This window comes from Syngnathus floridae, chromosome 17, assembly GCF_059516105.1.
Source record: "Syngnathus floridae isolate MCC-2025c chromosome 17, RoL_Sflo_1.0, whole genome shotgun sequence".
NCBI classification, from domain to species: Eukaryota; Metazoa; Chordata; class Actinopteri; order Syngnathiformes; family Syngnathidae; genus Syngnathus; species Syngnathus floridae.
The window spans coordinates 3,476,768-3,494,438 of NC_142429.1; the positions used below are offsets into that span (position 1 = coordinate 3,476,768).

The window sequence follows — 17,671 nt, forward strand, 5'->3', positions numbered from 1 at the left end:
AAAAACATGTGACTAGAATTAAGGTTGTGCTAAAGAGTAACAATTTGTAAGGGTTAGCAGGTGCAACTCACTCTGCGTACACGAACTCATACTTACTAGCAGGCACATTCTGCAGGAAACTGCAAAAACAACAAAAAGCTGCAGTTACCAAGGCTTCAGACAAATGTCCCGTTTTCACTGAGACAAAATCTTAAAACAACCTGAATGATGTACCAAGTGTTGGGGTGATTTAGTGATGATTCTGTTGAAGGTAAAACCTATTTGGAAGGGACGCGCTCCCATTCAATTTTGGTGAAACAACATTTGGGCACATTGCATGGCAACGGTAAAAGGAATTGTTGCATTTTTGGAAACATGACGCGACACTCAAGCTGTGATGACTCCAGCAGTCGCACACCAATGTTTTCTATTGCTGCTTCTGCATAGAGACAACAAGTGCAAAAGTAACAGACAGGTTTGCATTTCATTGGGCCCGCTGGTGAGCCTGAAGCGAGATGATGATGACAACGATGAGAGAAAGTCAAGTCACTGTGAGCAAGTAGCACCAAGTTACACCAAGTAAAAGTAGAACCAAGTTACTGAAAAATGTCTCGCGTGGTGCCAGTACCATTGCGGCCGATGTGCCCTTGAACATGACCGCTACAAAGAAATTGGGCAAAATTAACAGGGCCACACCCTCATTACCTCATCATCATCCTCATTCAAGATGTTCATTCGCTGGGGACGCGTTTTGGAAGGTGTTGCTGTTTTGGTTAGCAAAAGAGTTACTCTATGTTTGTAAAGTTAATAGTTGTGTGTGTGTGTGTGTGTGTGTGTGGGGGGGGGGGGGGTTCACCGTGACAGAGTCGGGGTGACATTCGGCTCTAATACAGGCACCCCAGTTTTCAATCGTTTGCACAAGCCCCTTAATGGTTATGAAGCGACTTACTAAAATTGGATTGGTAGAAAATGCGCCCAAACAGAGGTTTGAACATGAAACCCAGATGCGCACAACTGTGAGGCACGGTGACATCAAATACTGGCTCGTTTTTTTCCTTTCTGTTCTCAGAGGCCCTCTTCTGGAATGTTTCGGATTCAAAGAGTCCGAGGAGACAAAAAGGTTCCACGCGACAGCTGCTCTCGAGGGTTGCTCGCATTTCTCACACGCGGATCTCATCATCTTCGTCGTCGAAGAAGGACGAGAAGTGGCTCTCCTCTTCAGGCGAAGCGTTGAAGCTGGTGCTGTCCGTGTCGGCCGAGTACAAGCGGGCCGCCGAGCCCGAGCTGGACACGGAGCGGCTATCCGGGAGCCGTAAGTGTTTGGGGAGGAACTCCGGGGTGCGGCGGCTGCTGTGGGGCACCCCCGTCTCAGTCCTCCAGCACGCTTCCGCCTCCTTCTCCAGCACCGTCATCCTCCTCACGTTGTCTTCATGGTGGGCGCCAAGCAGTGGGGAGGTACGGCCCTCGCCACCCTTGCCTTCCTCGAGGTTGACGTCCTCCTTCTCCATCACACCCAGGATGTCCCCCAGCATGGACGGGCCCAGGTCCACATGGAAGGACGTGACCGACTCGGCATACTTCATTCCGCGCCTCTCAGGGAGCTCCTCAGAACCTGGCTTCACCTGCTCCGGGAAGCGACCCCCGGCGGCCGACGCAGCGCTTTCGCCAAGCCGCTTTAGAGGACCCAGGGACAGAGTCCCGGCCGCCGCGCCGTGGCCTCCGTCCTCGTCGTTGAGGAAGGGCAAAGACATGGCGCTCTTGACATGAGGAGACGATCCTTCTGAGAGCAGCGGGGACAGCTCTCGCTGATGGTCCACGCGGGTGGTGGACTGGAAGCGCTTGCTGCTGCGGAAAGCGCGCGACAGCAATCCCGGACGGGGGGAGCCGGGGAAGGAGGCCGAGTTGGTGGTGGGCTGGCCTGAGCGCGTGCCCAGGAAGGAGGTGTCTCCGAAAGCGTTGCCGCTGTGGCCCACGTGCATGGTGTGGCGGAAGTCACCCAGCGGCGCACTGATCATCTCCCGGCTCAGGTTGCTGCGGGAGTGCTGCTTCTTCCGGGAGAAGCCAGATGCCGGTTGCTTCAGGATGGGCATGGCGGCCGCGGCTTTGCTGTTGCTCGAAAATCAACAATCCTCAACGCTCACCGCGAGGACCTGAAATGACAACATGACGGGTGACACCAAACACACTCCAGTTTGGGCCATGCTTGGAAGCACATAGGCCACAACTCTCATCTGGACCTGCAATGACAACCAAAGAGTAAACCTTCAAAATGAGGGCCACACTTTACCGCCTTAAGCGCTCATCCGGCTCGTGTAGTGTGGGACTTGAGAATTTGGCTGCTTCCGACCAAATTGTCAAAGGCTCACAATTCGCAAATCCTCGCGTCTTGTGTTGCTCCAAAGTCCTATTTGAGAGCGGGCCCTATTTTCGTACATATTGAGAGAAGGCAGGCCAAATCATTTGAAAAAATGCCTTTTGACTCACACATGCACAAGTCAAAAGCCTGTGGCATGATGGGAAAAATGTTAACGTTGTAGCATTGAGCTACAAGTACGTGTGAAGGAGAGTACATCAGAAGGCAGTCAAAAAGTTCACATTGGCAGCTCCACTCTTGCGTCAAGTACCTACACTGGTTTCTACAGTCGGCTCAAATTCCTCTGAATGAATATGCTGCAGAAAACGTCCAAGCAATAGCTTGAACTACCTACATAATATGGACTTCCTATCGATGCGCTCTCACTGAAAGGTGCCGTCTGGCGTCTCGGTCTCTCAAATCTGACGTCGTAGCGTTTTGGTCCCATTCGTATCAGGCGAGCTGGTCTTCTGACATTCCCTCATCAAGCAACGCAAGATGTCTCGCTTCAATTCCGCTGCAACAACAACTGTGTTGCTTCTGAAAATATCTAAAAACAAAACAAGGTTTCCTTGCACCCGCAAGCTAAGCCGTGCATGCTCCATGTCTCACATCCCAGGAGGCGCTTACCGTTTATGTTGGTATTTTCCGGAATGCGAAAGAACCGGACGCCACGCACACTCACCGCCTGCAACCAGCACACGAGCGGAAAAAAAAGTACAAGCACCGAGCCGAGGCGATTTGTAGCGGAAGACGAGGAAACCTGCGCAGGATGGTTCGCAGGCTAAACCCACGGGTCGGCCGAGCCTCGTACATTTAAATGCGCAGCGGCCACCACTGACAAGTGACGTCAAAGTCTGCTTTATTGTCAATTTCTTCACGTCAAGACCTACAAAGAGATCGAAATTGCGTTTCCTACTATCCCACGGTGGAGACAAGACATATTATACCCAATTGGTCCACAGACAAACGTCCCAAAGTATGCTCTGAGGACCCAAAGGTAATACGGTGAGGAGGCCGAGAGCATTGTCTCCCGGTGGCGAGGCGAAGCATCGACGGAGTGACGAAGCGCATCAGATGAAACACGGCCGCTCAGACGCAGCGAGAGCTCCCACTCACCAAATGAAAATTTCTCTGCTAGCCAAATAGGTTTCCCAAAAGGCCACGTGGGCTACATTTACTTACTCTACTGTAATCACAATAGTGCATTAACGCCTCCCAATGGATAAGAAACTGGCACACATTCCATTTAAACCAACGGACCGACGGAAGGATTTTAAATGTACGACACGACGTGCAAGCAAGAAGTGTCCCGGCAGAGGAACAATAAGGGGATCCGCCCAAACGCATCAGCTGCCACACGCACACCTACGCACGCACGCGCACACACATAGGCGCGCATCAGCTGCGTATCACGCACACACGCACACCAAGCCCCTTTTTCAGGACCCAAGCGATCAAACCCAACACTTGACATCATTTGAAAAAAAAACCAATAACTGTCAAACAGCAGTTTTAATGCTAAACAATGAACACGCTTACCTTAGCATCCCATTGCTACGTTGAGGCCCCCAGCAGATTGGAAGGGAGGAGGATGGGAGGCTTGCACGCCTCCTGCCTGTCGGTCTGTGAAACGAGACGTTTAAAAAAAAAAAAAAAAAAAAAAAGCACAAAATAGACACTGGGAAGAGGAAGCGATGCCGCGTAGAACGTAAGTGGCTTTCTTGGCGGAGCTGTCACGTACCCTAGGAAAAGCACCGCTGCGGTAACACCAAGAATTCAAGTCTTACTTTTGTGTGTACGTGTTTGAGTCAGCATCGCTTGGCTGTGCCCCTCGGAGCGCGCCTTAAAGATACAGAGCCCCGGAAATCAAACGACGTCGTAATAAGTAGACAAACGGCACTTGAAGAAAGTCAAAGTCAGCTTTATTGTCAATTTCTCCACATGCCAAAGACACACAAAGAAACCGAAATTTCGTTCCCCCCTATCCCACGGTGACAAGACATGGCTCACAACAGACAAACAAGTAAACAAGTATAACAAAAGCGTGCTGAATAAATAATGAATAAATAACACAACAATAAATAAATAAATAAGAGGAGCAGGAAAAAAAAAAAGGAGCAAGTGCGCGTACAGCAGACATTCCCGAAAATAGCGCAACAGTGCCGCACGCTACGCAGAAGGGGGTAGCGAGTTCAGGGCCCTAACAGCCTGGAGAAAGAAGCTGTTGGCGTCTGGTGGTGCGGGAGCGCAGGCTCCTGTACCTCTTCCCAGAGGGCAGAAGGTCAAACAAAGAGTGAGCCGGGTGACTCACATCTCTGGTAATCGAGGTTGCCTTGCGGGCGAGATGGGAGGTGTAAATGTCCTTCAGGGAGGGGAGCGAAGCACCAATAATCTTACCAGCCGTATTCACTATGCGCTGCAGGGCCTTCAAGTTCTGTTCAGTGCAGTTACCACCCCAGACAGCGATGCAACTGGTGAGGACGCTCTCAATGGTGCCACGGTAGAATGTAGACAGGACTGCCTGAGGAGCACATGCACACCTGAGCTTCCGCAGGAAGTACAGGCGGCGCTGAGCTTTCTTTGCCAGTGACGAGGTGTTAGCGGACCAGGAGAGGTCCTCACTGATGTGCACCCCCAGGAACTTGGTGCAGCTCACCCTCTCCACCACAGCACCGTCGATGATCAGCGGCAGGTGTGTTGTGTGACCCTTCCGGAAGTCAACAATGATTTCCTTGGTCTTATTGACGTTCAGCAGGAGGTTGTTGTCCCTGCACCACGTGGTCAGAAGGTCAACTTCCGACCTGTACCGAGTCTCGTCGCCCTTCGTGATGAGACCCACCAGAGTCGTGTCGTCAGCAAACTTCACTATGCGGTTGTCGCTGTAGGTCGCAGTGCAGTCATGCGTCAGCAGGGTGAAGAGCAATGGACTGAGCACGCAGCCCTGGGGGGCCCCCGTGCTCAGCGTGATGCTGGCGGAGATTTTGTCGCCAACACGCACCACCTGAGGCCTCTGACAGAGGAAGTCCAGTACCCAGTTGCAGAGGGAGGTACTGAGGCCCAGCTCGTCGAGTTTGCAGATGAGACGCTGCGGCACAATGGTGTTGAAGGCAGAGCTGAAGTCCACAAACAGCAACCTCACATATGAGTCCTTTCTCTCCAGGTGGGTGAGGGCCGAGTGGAGGGCAGAGCAGATGGCATCCTCAGAGGACTGCTTGGCACGGTACGCAAACTGGAAAGGGTCAATGGTGGGGGGGAGAACGGACTTGATGTGCTCCATGACCAGCCGCTCAAAGCACTTCATGATGATGGGCGTCAGTGCCACAGGGCGGTAGTCATTGAAGCAGGACGGTGCAGGTTTCTTCGGCACAGGTATGATGGTGGCAGCCTTGAAACACGAGGGGACGACGGCCTGCTGCAGGGAAACGTTAAAGATGTCCGTGAAGACACCCGACAGCTCCCCAGCGCAGTCCTTCAGCGCTCGACCCGGGATGTTGTCAGGGCCCGCCGCCTTACGGGTGTCAATAGCGGCAAGCGCCCTCCTCACACCGTCGGCAGAGAGGCGCAGGGGCTGCTCGTGTGGGGGGGGAGCGGTCTTCAGCGGGCAAGTGCTGTTCTGGGCGTCGAAGCGAGCAAAGAAGCGGTTCAGATCGTTCAGCAGACGGACGTCGCCCTCACAGCTCCTCGGCGCGGGCTTGTAGTCCGTGATGGTCTGAATGCCCCGCCAAAGGCTACGTGCGTCCTTGCTGTCCTTGAAGTGGGTGGAGACCTTGCACGAGAACGCCTTCTTCGCTTCTTTGATGCCTCGGGACAGGTCGGCCCTCGCTGTCCTCAAGCCAGCCTCATCCCCCGCTCTGAAAGCCTTGCCCCTGGCCCTCAACAGTCCGAGGACAGCCCCCGTCAGCCACGGCTTCCAGTTCGCGCGTACGTAATATTGCCACGCAAAGTCGATTTTATGTCGCTCGAATGTAATACACTCACTTGCTGGTGCCAAAAAATTATAATTACATTTTTATTGAGCAGTTTTGGGAGGCAAAGAATGTGTAACCTTTTGTACCATTTCCTACTAAATTCTCACAAATCCTCCGATACAGTATCTCTAAGTTTGACATGGCCTGCTCCACCGTGACTTGTGCTTTTACTCTTTCAGTCAGTGTCTGTGATGAATATAACGGCTAAAAGAGACACATCTTCCCAAAAAGTTAGAGTTGCTATAACTATCTTCTGCAGCTGCACACAAATCAACACAGATGCCCAGCCCAGCAGCACCATGTCCCAGAAAAAACAGCAAAAGGCGCCACCATGCCTTGATGTGGCAAGTCAGTTCAAGGCGTATTCGTATAAAGAGGCGCTAAACAATCAGAGACAAGTACATAGCCTAACCACAACGATCAGGCTGAGTGAGAAAACAAGGGGGTCAAGCAGGTCACAGTCTGTTTCACACCCTCGTGTGTCCTTTTTATCTTGTGTCCTTAAAGCTCTCTCTGCATTTCAATAGAACATTCTGGAGTGACAAGTCAAATTCTTTCCATGAACCAAACATCACATTGATGAAGCACAGCACGAACACACACCCGAACGCCCGCTTGGCAGAGGAGAAAGGCGCCTGCCATGTCAAAGATGAGAAACAAAAGAGTGGTTCTTGGGGTGGCATCTTGTCAGACCGCGTCAAACAAAAGAGGAGAAGCCGGCGGAGGGTGGCGGTGGTGAGTTGGCGGCGCAGCCCAGGCTGCTGGGGGGCCGGTAGAGGGCGGCGTGCTGGCTGGGGGCTTCCAAGGACAGCGGGGTGGGAGTTCGGCTTCCTTTGGGCCTGAAGAGGCCGCCCTGGCCCTGAGGACGTGGGGACGGGAGTAGAGGCGGAAGCGGGGGCACGGGAGGCGGCTGCTGTGGCGACTCCTGCTCTGCCGGGGGAACGGCCCGCGAGTAGCTGTACGCCGGCGGCTGGGACACTCCCTTGGGCTGACGCCGCCACGAGTTGTAGTAGGCGGGGTCGCTGATGTAGTGGCTGACAAAGGAGTGCGTCTTCTGCCGGCTCTGCTCCATCTCGTACTCGCTGTCGCTTCCCTGCAGCGTCGAAAGTACAAGCCCATTTGTGTCTGCTCCTCCAAATTGGTGGGCTTCAACCAACTAACCCAAAAGAATCGACTCAACCGACACGATAAAAAATGTTCAGCGCTCGCTGTGTCTGGACCCGATAGGATATGAGTCGCTCTTTGGAGTGTGCATCTATGTTGCTGAGGGCTTCCCCCCCCAACCCATACCATTGCCCGCTCAGTAGGCGTGCTTCCTGTAGCTCACCTGAGAATCTGAGATCTCGGAGGGCTTCTCCGTCAGGCTGCCGCTCTCTGCCGGAACGAGGTCGTTGTATTTGGCGCTCACGTCCTCGTCGGAATACTGCAGACTTCCGGGACTGGGCCTCGGCGGCGACCTGGCATGCGAGAAGCCGAGTAGGCAGACGGCGGGAAGACCGAGCGGTGCAGTGCGGATATAGCGGCTCATATGTAAAATGGGATCTTGCCATAATCCTCCTTTTCCTACTCGAGTAGCACACACATAAGTCGGTTCTGCAACAGACAGCGCTCACACATGACGGATGAAAGGCAAGATGCATTGTTAAAGCAGAGCGGCTTGACCGCCATGGAAAGCAGGGACTTGACAGTGATCTTAAGAAGCTGTCTCCTTTTAGGCAAAGGGATGACTCGAGTGGGCAGACTGAAGGCAAAAAACACGGCGGAAGATAAGCATATGGCAAGATCACGCCACAACAACAAACTCTGAATTATTTAAAAGCTTCGTCTTGGTTGGAGCATGCAGGAGCTCGCGCCTCTGTCCCTCCCCCCTTTCAAGTATCCCGTAGGGAGATCCCCCAACCCACCCCAGCGAGCCCCGCCCGCTCTCTCTCTGTGTCTCTTGCTCATTCGCAAAGACTACAGCAGCAGGCTGGAGCGCTTTAAAGTGCAGTGAATGCAGGAAACGAGTTCAAGCGACTGACCGTGTGTAGATGCCGTTCTTGCGACAAAAGGAGTTTTTGACCGAGAGGCGTCGGTTGTTGCGCTCCAACGAGGGGAAGCGGCCCTCGTCCAGGCGTACCATCTCACCATGGCTAAGTGGCAGTGTCGTGCAGTTGCCTTGAATAAGAGGGGTAGGGGATTAACTGGATTGACTGTGTGACTTGAAGAGCGTTCTCTTCCCTGCCTTGTTCACCCTCGCGCATACTTTTGGGGACTTGATGCACACCGCGTCTACTAGAAAGCTCAGCCGGATGGGCGGGCAAACCGGTTCAAAAGCGGTCGCCGGGGTAGGGTGGACGGTGGGTTCAAGGCCGAACACTGGTCCGATCCACGCCACTTTGTTTGCTAGCTAAAATGTCGAGGAAGGACTAGGTTCCCGCCGTTCCGGCCCGCTGTTGATTTCTCTCCAATCCGTCATAAATGGCAGAGATGGGAAAATTGTCGGCAAGTTTTCTTTCCAAGACCATGCATTCATCCGCCGCCACAGCGGCCACTCCGGTGAACCTCTCCGGCTGACTTTGAGTGAGGCGCACACACACCGCACACAGATGCGCGCGGGCGCTTAGGTTGAGGCTCCGGGCTTACAGCGGATGGTAATTGACCGACTCCAATGTTGGAGAAAGGTGAAGAAGCAAGGGCGGAAAGGCGAGTGAATTTTTACCTGAATCAGTCTTCTGGCTGTATTTTTGACTCTGTCCGCGGATGATCAGGACAAAAACCAGCAGCAGGATGAAGATGAGGCCCACCAGCGCGATGACCACCAGGAACCACCACTCCTCGTAGAAGGGCGACACTTTGTGGGCTGGAAAACAATCAAGGTCCAACAAGGTCCACGAGATGAGCTGCCTGCCGCTCCGGTCATGCGGCTTGCCTGAGACGGAGGGTGAGGGCAGGCTGGGTGAGCCGTAGCCGTAGTCATTGACAGCGATGACACGGAAATCGTAGCTGACGCCTTCTCGCAGCAGGTCCAGGTTGAGTGTGTATGATGTGACTTCTTTGGGGATGTCTTTGATGAAGATGTCCCACAAACCTTCATCTTGAACACAACATCCATCATATTTGCTAATGGTCAAACACACGCATGTTGTTGGCTTTTCTAGGGCACAGGCCTTGCCAAGGAAATACGCTGCTGACTACACTGCTGACCAATTTAATTGTGGCAAAGGCATTCTTTGGAAGTCTCTTGTCTTACCAGACGGCCTCGATTCAATGACGTATCGCGTGACGGGCGCGCGGCCTTGATCGCCACCGCTCCAGTGCATCGTGAGGGCGGAGCCGGAGCGGGTAAGAAAGAGTTCTTCCGGAGGGCCCGGTGCTCCTTGGGGAGGAGGAGGGGGGGTTTATTTGAGAACATGCTGGCAAGACCTTTTTTTTTTTTTTTTTTTTTTTTTTTTTTAGAAAAGGCGGCATACCCTCTCCGGGCCCCGTGGTGATGTTGGCCTCCGCCTCGGGCCCGTAGGTGAGCGTTTTGGCGCGGATGCGGAAATTGTAGGTGACGCCGTCGGCCAGGTCCTTGATTTTCAGCCACAGGGGAGCGCCACCTTTCACGTCCACTGTCACTATCTTACTGACACCTGGAGAGCAAGCAGAGGAGTCTGGAGAGGCTGCGTTCTGCTCAAACGTGCGCAAGTGGGCATTTATGGACTCTATGCCACGGCCGGGCCATATGACAGGTGCAGGTAGGACTGAGAAGCACCCTGTTCGGCGTGCAACCCAGTTTCAGCTACAGGAGTTGGCCGTCTAAAGAAGATAATTGTTGCCAGCTATGGCTTCAGCGCTGCTCAGCTCAGCTCAGCATTGCATCTCTGCCCCAAGATGAGTTTGCAATCTGGTTCAGCTGGCCGCACCGGAGTGACCATTAGTCGTGTTCCCCCCATTGAGAGCAGGCGAGCCGCATGATATGTGACCACGCGTGCATTGGTAAGAGAATCCGTCAATATTCTCCGCTGTGTGCCGCCTGCATGTGCTCTGTGTCTGTGCAAAGTGTGAGCAGCACAGGTGTTTTACAAGACGACACGAGCCGGAGAGGCGCTCAATGGCAGGGGACTTGGCGAATTCCTCACCATCAACCGGAACGCATGGCTCGTGGACCAGGCGGTAGCCCTCCACGACGCCGTTGGCCTGCTCAGGCTCGCCCCACGACACGTTGACCGAAGTGGTGGTGAGCTCGCCAAAGTGGATGAAGCTGGGAGGGCCGGGGGCTTGCAGATGAGACAATCAAAACATGGTGAGCAAATATCAATATTCAACCAAGTGCACCCATGCACAAAACACGTTTTGGTCCATATGAGAAAAGTCCAAGATATTGATCATTGAATCCAGGCGAAAAGTGCAAAAGTGACTTGGCTCTCTGGAGCGTGTGAGCCAGTCAGGCGTGAAAAGACACGAGCAAATCAATCTTGCCACGAGAGTTACCTGCTTGCTGAGTGCGCCCTCTAGTAGGCAGCGAACGGGGCCCGTCGCCAGCCGCGTTGAAGGCGGCAACGCTGACCATGTAAGTGGTGTAGCCTGTCAAGTTCTTCAGCTTCACGCCCAGCTCAGGCACAAAGACCGTGCGCAGGCGCTCCGTCTCGTTCTGCAGCGGAAACTCCCAAAAGTAAATCTGCCGCCCGTCAAAGAGAAGAGGCACAACAGGAATCGGCTGGAAAATTGCTCTTCAATTTCCATGACAATTTCCAAAGCTTGGCATACAAACAAATGCTAAATTTGAGCAAACCAAGCCCCAAATCACAGTTCTATTTCAAATGTTGGAAAAGATTTTGCTTCTAACAAACTTGGCAAAATCTTCATAAGAACCCTGACCTCAGAAGCCAATATGTGCCGTTCGCAACAAATGTTGCGAGCCAAGGAGGGAACCATGCAAGATGGCCAATTTGGAGCCGGACGTGGAGCTGCTACCTTGTAACCTTGTAGGTCGCCATTCTGCGTATCCGCCGGTGGAGGGTCCCACGCAACATCCAGCTGGGTGGCGGCAGTGGACTGGACCACTACATTCTGGGGCGACGCTGTTGGGACTACAACATTGCGCAGTCACAAATGTGCAAAGAGGAAAAAGCATGACGAGAGAAGACATACCTGCTTCGCCCACAAAGACCTCCTGCGGGGTGCTGCTCGGACCCTCCCCCACTGCGTTGTACACGCTCATTCGGATCTCGTACCGCTTGTGTTGACTCAGATCTAGGAGAAGAGCCGAGATTAAAAAGGTCGAGGTAGACTGGTGATATGGGTTAAAAAAATCATTGGAAAATAATGACGAGAGTGGAGATTAAAGTCACGTACATGAATGAGAATCAACAACTGTGTAGGCAATGAAATACAGTCGACAGCACGTAAATGGACGGAGGAGGGGAGAGGGGCGGGGATTTCAAACTTACGGTCAAGTTCGTACTGGGTGAGGGAGGATTGGCTCAGGTTCCTGATGCTGTAGGGAGCTGCAGGAAGAAGAAGAGAACAAACGCACTTGGCCTGCTTGCTCACAAGGTTGTCAAAATGTGGACTTCTTTCCAAAGGAACCACTATGGGCCATTTGGAGTCATTTCACCGCCTTTAGCCTAAGATGGATTCTCTCTAAAAGATGATCCTGTGGTGCGTTAGGAGCAACTTTACCTCCCCGAATGGCGAAAATCTCCCCCCCAAAAAACAACGGGTATGTCCAATGATCACGTTCAAGATTTGCGATTGGAATACCGACGATTGAAGCCAATTTCTCTCATAGGACCGACGTCAGCAAGAACTTGTGTAAAAGAGCCATGTCAGCTGTGTTCAGAGTGAGTTTCTTCCTCCGTATCTGCTAAGAAAACCTTCACGTAGCTCAAAGGTGTCATCACAAGTTTTGCATGACTTGAGGTTCTTTTTTCCTTGTACGACTTTGAAGGCTTGCTCACCAATGAGATGGGCCCAGCTGGGGGATGGGCTGTTGGCGGCATGCAGCGTGAAGCTTTGCAGGCGCTCGTAGCGCAACTCTCTGTAGCGGAGACGGAATCCCAGCAGGATGCCGTTAATGTGATCCTCAGAGGGAGACTACGGACACGCAGCGTCACCATCACAATCCAAAATTAAGGGCTTAATTACGACTCGCACTACCTGCCAGCGGAGCAGCACGGATGTGGTGCTGTGCGGTGTTACAGACAGAATAGTCGGGGCTTTGTCTGGTGCTGCATGTGTAAACAAAAAGAAAAGACACATGCTTATCACTTTGGGGAACCCTGCTCTGCTTCTTTTGCATGTCATTTGAAATTCATTGGTGCCAGCCAGAACGGTAGTCTTTCTCTTGGTGAGGACGACAACGGCAGCGGTCGATGCGGGCTCTCACCATCCTGCAGCGTGGTGACGGCCTCACTCTCCTGACTGTACTCGCTGTCTCCAATGTCATTGGTGGCCTTTACACGAAACTGGTACGACGTGAAGGGCTTCAACCTTTCAAGAAGAACTTCATTCAACTCAACTCTACTTCGACTCGCATGCAGTAATTTGTCATTAGGAGCAATGCCAAGACAAAAAAGTCCTCACACCATGACAGCTTCTTTGAATTTACCGTCCGCCAAAACATGAGAACAAAAGACAACGAGGCACCTGTCCACTGAGTAGGCCTTGATCTGGTGGCTGACGGAGGCGGAGTGCATCGTCCAGTTGTTTCCTGGCAGCTCTCGATACTGCACCGTGTAGTAGCGCACTGGGGAGAGCCCGTCGCTGCCCGGCTCCCACGTCAGCAGCACTCGGCGAGCGCGCACTTCCCGTTGTGGCGCCACGGGTCGGCCCGTGGGTTGGGGTCGGGCTGACCGAAACACCGGCGTGAGTGAATTGCGCTCTTCCTTTCTTTTGGAAGCTGCAGGAGCTCACCTCGTTTTTCCGTGGTGACCACCAAGGCCTCAGCAGCTTCGCCCCAGCCTTTCCGCGTTTGTGCGCTGAGGCCAAAGACGTACGCCGTTTCGGGCTTGAGTCCCGCCGCCACGTACTGCCGCGCGCTTGGGCTCAGTACATTGACGGTGGCGCCGCTGCTCACCGACGAGTTGCCTCTGTACGTGATCTGATAGGCTGCAAGGACCAGCAGAAAGATCCTCGAATAAACATTACTTTCTTCCCTCATTCAACATGATCTTTGAAAATCTTTGATTGTGTGAAGGCGATGGCCTTCACGCATATGTTATTCTACTCCATTCTCTATTATTATTGTGTGAAGGCGATGGCCTTCACACATATGTTATTCTACACCACTCACTTTCTTATTATTATTAGGTCTTCACCTTCACACTATTGTTATTCCTGTCCTTTATTATTATTATTAAGCGGGGGCGCTAGGAATTCACTGGGGAGCCAAGGGGGCGCTACTCTGAAAAAGTTTGGGAACCACTGTTCTACACCATTCTCTATTATTATTATTATTATTGTTTGAAGGCGATGGCCTTCACACATATGTTATTCTACACTATCCTCTATTATTATTATTGTGTGAAGGCGATGGCCTTCACACATATGTTATTCTACACCATTCTCTATTATTATTATTGTGTGAAGGCGATGGCCTTCACACATGTTATTGTACACCATTCTCTATTATTATTATTATTATTATTATTAGTGTGAAGGTGAAGACCTTCACACTATGGTTATTGCTGTTCTTTATTAGTGTGAAGATGAAGACTTTCACACTACTGTTATTGCTGTCCTTTATTATTACTGTGAAGGTGAAGACCTTTACACAATTGTTATTGCTGTCCTTTATTAGTGTGAAGGTGAAGACCTTCACACTATTGTTATTCCTGTCATTTATTATTATTATTATTATTATTGTGTGAAGGCGATGGCCTTCACACATATGTTATTCTACACCATTCTCTATTATTATTGTGTGAAGGTGATGGCCTTGAACGAGATGAGTGCTTCCATTTTTTTTTGTTCCGAAAATTTTCCGTTTTCGCAAAATTCACAAATTTACTACAATTTTTTCCCCATTCATTCTTAATGGCACATTCGACATTTCACATTTACGTCGTTCCAATTTGAAATTCACATCATTCAGCACATTCGAATCACATTCGGAAAGATTCTAGATATTCCCAAAATTGCCAAATTAAAAAAATTCACGTTTTCAGTTTTAAATTTTCGACAAAATTTCACGAAATTTCGTTTTTCACGTCTAATTTCTACATTTTTCAACCGATTAGACCCATTCCAACCTTAAAACTGTTCATCTTTTGCCTGCCTATTCCACAACTTCTCACCCACTAAATATTCCAAATTTTCAAATTTGAAATTCAACCAAATTCTTCAAAATCTCGTTTTTCTACTCTAACTTCTTGTCATGCTGCCATGCTTATTCGGGTTGTTGTTGTCTTGTCTTGTATCATAGTTTCACTTCCTGTTTTATTTTGTCAACTCTCTCGTTTCAGTTCATGGCTCCTTCCTCTGTGCTTCTGTTGTCTTGTATTCCCTGATCCCGATTGTGTGCACCTGTGTCATTTGGCCTAATTGTCTGCACCTGTGTCCCCGCCCTTTTGTGTGTATTTAGTCCGTGTCTTCCCCTTGTCTTGTGCCAGTGTGTCTTGCCCCGTCCCGACCACCAGCGATTCCTTGAGCTAAGAGAACCGGTAAGATATACTCCCTTTTTTGTCTCGCCTGAGTGCGACGCCTTTTGTTAGTCCTTTTTGCCACATGGTTATGTACCAGTAGAGATACTCCCTTTTTTGTCTCGCCTGAGTGCGACGTCTTTTGTTAGTACTTTTTGCCCCTTGGTTTCCCTCGGTAAGAGGCGCTTTGAGTTGTTGTTTCCTGTCTCCCACCAATTGGAATAAATCCTCGTTAGTAACACTCTGCATCCAAGTCCTCTGCCTTGAACCCTTGAACACTTCTACGTTTTTCAACCGATTCAACCCATTCCAACTTTCAACTGTTCATCTTTTTTCTACCTATTCCACAACTTCTAATTCACAAAAAATTCCAAATTTTCAAATTTGGAATTCAACCAAATTCTCCAAAATTTTGTTTTTCTACTCTAATTTCTACATTTTTCGACCGATTCAACTCATTCCAACTTTCAACTGTTCATCTTTTGCCTACCCATTCCACAACTTCCCATTTACCAAAAATTGCAAATTTGAAATTTAACCAAATTTTTCAAAATTTCATTTTTCTACTCTAATTTCTACATTGTTCAACCGATTCAACCCATTCCAACTTTCAACTCATCTTTTGCCTACATATTCCACAACTTCCTACTTACCAAAAATTCCAAATTTGAAATTCAACCAAATTCTCCAACATTCTGTTTTTCTACTCTAATTTCTACATTGTTCAACCGATTCAACCCATTCCAACTTTATTCACTTTGTTCACCTTATGCTTACCATATTCATTCCCTTGACCCTCACTTCCAGTGTGGCGACCATCTTGGATTGACCCTGAAGTGCCCCAATGAACACAGAATGAACCGGAAGTATCTCAAATCAAACTGGAAGTGACCCCGAATAAACCGGAAGTGACCTTAGTTAAACCAGAAGTGTCCCCAAATCAAACCGGAAGTGACCCAAAATAAACAGGAAGTGACCCAAAATAAACAGGAAGTGACCTCAGCTAAACCGGAAGTGACCCAAATAAACCGGAAGTGACCTTATTTCAACACAAAGTGCCCCAAATACCCAAATTTGCGCAAACGTTTGCAATTTTTGTCTGATTAAACCCGTTTCAACATTTTAACCCCAAAAGTGAACCTCCTGAAGCAGTGTATTTCGTTTCGTTCCAAATTTCAAAATAATTTGGCGCTATTGCTTTTTTTTTTTTAAATTCTCATTCATTCTCTATGGGGATACAACATTTGTGCTAACTTCTACATTTCTAAACCGATTCAACCCGTTCCAACTTTCAACTATTCATCTTTTGCGTACCTATTCCACAACTTCCCACTTACCAAAAATTCCAAATTTGAAATTCAACCAAATTCTCCAAAATTTCATTTTTCCACTCTAATTTCTACATTTTTCAACCGATTCAACCCATTCCAACTTTCAACTGTTCATCTTTTGCCTACGTATTCCACAATTTCCCACTTACCAAAAATGTCAAACTTTCAAATTTGAAATTCAACCAAATTCTCCAAAATTTCATTATCTACTCAAATTTCTACATTGTTCAACTGATTCAACCCATTCCAACTTTCAACTGTTCATCTTTTGCCTACCTATTCCACAACTTCCCACTTACCAAAAATTCCAAATTTGAAATTCAACCAAATTCTCCAAAATTTCGTTTTTCTACTCTAATTTCTACATCTTTCAACCGATTCAACCATTCCAACTTTCAATTGTTTATCTTATCTACCTATTCCACAACTTCCCACTTACCAAAAATTCCAAACTTTCAAATTTGAAATTCAAGCAAATTTTCCAAAATTTTATTTTTCAACTCTAAATTCTATATTTTTCAACTGATTCAACCCGTTTAAACTTTCAACTGTTCATCATTTTCCTACGTATTCCACAACTTCCCACTTACCAAAAATTAGAAATTTTCACCACAAATTCCCCAAAATTTCGTTTTACACTTCTATTTTCCTCATTTCTCAGGTAATTCAACTCATTTAAACATCATTCTGCATCATTCCCCAAGATGTTATTCAAGGTTTTCGCCTTTACACGCAATTTCTCCAGAAATTGCATTTTCTAGTTATTCTACTTATTCCACTCACTCTTTTGACGCTTAACTAATACTTCAACCGATTCACTCCATTCCACTTTTCACTTATTCCAAATTTTCATGACACGACATTTTTTTTCATTCAAAAAATTTTCCGTTTTCACAAAATTCACAATTTTACAGCAAATTTTTCCCCATTCATTCTTAATGGAAGAGTCAACATTTCACATTTACGTTGTTCCAGTTTGAAATTCACTTAATTCAACACATTCAAATCACATTGGGGACATTCCCAAACTTGCCAAATTAAAAAATTTCACGTTTTCACTTTTAGAATTTGCACAAAATTTCGCAAAATTTCACAAAATTTAGTTTTTCACTTCTATTTCCTACATTTTTCCACCGATTCAACTCGTTCCAACTTTAAACTGTTCATCTTTTGCCTACCTATTCCACACCTTCCCACTTACCAAAATTTTCAATTTTGAAATTCACACCAAATTTTCCAAAAATTTAGTTTTTCCCTTCTAATTTCTACATTTTTCAACCGCTTCAACCCATTCCAACTTTATTCACCTTATGCTTACCATATTCACCCCCTTCACCCCCACTTCCACTATGCTTGCACAATTCAACCCTTGACCCCCACTTCCAGTGTGGCGGCCATCTTGGATTGACCCTGAAGTGCCCCAATGAACCC

The 17,671-nt window shown here is 49.0% G+C and overlaps 2 protein-coding genes and 1 long non-coding RNA gene across 16 annotated transcripts in view; 1 reads left to right on the forward strand and 2 right to left on the reverse strand.

Moving 5' to 3' along the window:
• Positions 1-205: 205 nt before the first annotated feature.
• LOC148383236 (cdc42 effector protein 4-like) lies at positions 206-4,172 on the reverse strand. 6 transcript variants are annotated; one of them, XM_088356581.1, is made up of 4 exons: positions 4,077-4,158; positions 3,875-3,958; positions 2,688-2,882; positions 206-2,129 (listed from the first exon to the last, which is right to left on the reverse strand). In XM_088356581.1, exon 4 carries the CDS (start codon positions 2,067-2,069, stop codon positions 1,140-1,142), a length of 930 nt encoding a protein of 309 aa, XP_088212707.1. In that variant the 5' UTR covers positions 2,070-2,129; positions 2,688-2,882; positions 3,875-3,958; positions 4,077-4,158; the 3' UTR covers positions 206-1,139. The 6 variants fall into 6 exon arrangements, with proteins under 6 accessions (XP_088212707.1, XP_088212709.1, XP_088212708.1 ...); XM_088356583.1 differs by lacking the exon at positions 2,688-2,882 and having other exon boundaries at positions 4,123-4,172; XM_088356582.1 differs by lacking the exon at positions 2,688-2,882.
• A 2,158-nt stretch (positions 4,173-6,330) lies between these two features.
• The window catches only part of LOC148383237 (protein sidekick-2-like), a 32,646-nt gene continuing 21,305 nt past the window's right edge, over positions 6,331-17,671 (reverse strand). For 4 of the 6 annotated variants that reach the window (XM_088356576.1, XM_088356575.1, XM_088356578.1 and 1 more), the window contains 17 exons: positions 13,183-13,377; positions 12,916-13,117; positions 12,656-12,759; positions 12,427-12,497; positions 12,228-12,363; positions 11,718-11,774; positions 11,419-11,520; positions 11,242-11,357; positions 10,759-10,945; positions 10,407-10,544; positions 9,756-9,917; positions 9,536-9,661; positions 9,215-9,379; positions 9,005-9,145; positions 8,325-8,460; positions 7,631-7,760; positions 6,331-7,396 (listed from right to left, as the gene is read on the reverse strand). In XM_088356576.1, coding sequence (XP_088212702.1) covers positions 7,001-7,396; positions 7,631-7,760; positions 8,325-8,460; positions 9,005-9,145; positions 9,215-9,379; positions 9,536-9,661; positions 9,756-9,917; positions 10,407-10,544; positions 10,759-10,945; positions 11,242-11,357; positions 11,419-11,520; positions 11,718-11,774; positions 12,228-12,363; positions 12,427-12,497; positions 12,656-12,759; positions 12,916-13,117; positions 13,183-13,377 — 2,564 coding nt within the window. In that variant the 3' untranslated portion in view covers positions 6,331-7,000. The remainder of the gene's footprint in view (positions 7,397-7,630; positions 7,761-8,324; positions 8,461-9,004; positions 9,146-9,214; positions 9,380-9,535; positions 9,662-9,755; positions 9,918-10,406; positions 10,545-10,758; positions 10,946-11,241; positions 11,358-11,418; positions 11,521-11,717; positions 11,775-12,227; positions 12,364-12,426; positions 12,498-12,655; positions 12,760-12,915; positions 13,118-13,182; positions 13,378-17,671) is intronic. The other 2 variants (XM_088356577.1, XR_015853179.1) reach the window with 2 other exon arrangements.
• LOC148383238 (uncharacterized) lies at positions 8,251-13,874 on the forward strand. 4 transcript variants are annotated; one of them, XR_015853184.1, is made up of 8 exons: positions 8,251-8,988; positions 9,054-9,226; positions 9,444-9,627; positions 9,742-10,263; positions 10,328-10,570; positions 11,853-11,989; positions 12,059-12,110; positions 12,218-13,874. It is a non-coding gene; the product is annotated as an uncharacterized LOC148383238 (long non-coding RNA). The 4 variants fall into 4 exon arrangements; XR_015853183.1 differs by having other exon boundaries at positions 9,742-10,022; positions 10,107-10,570; XR_015853185.1 differs by having other exon boundaries at positions 9,742-10,022; positions 10,159-10,570.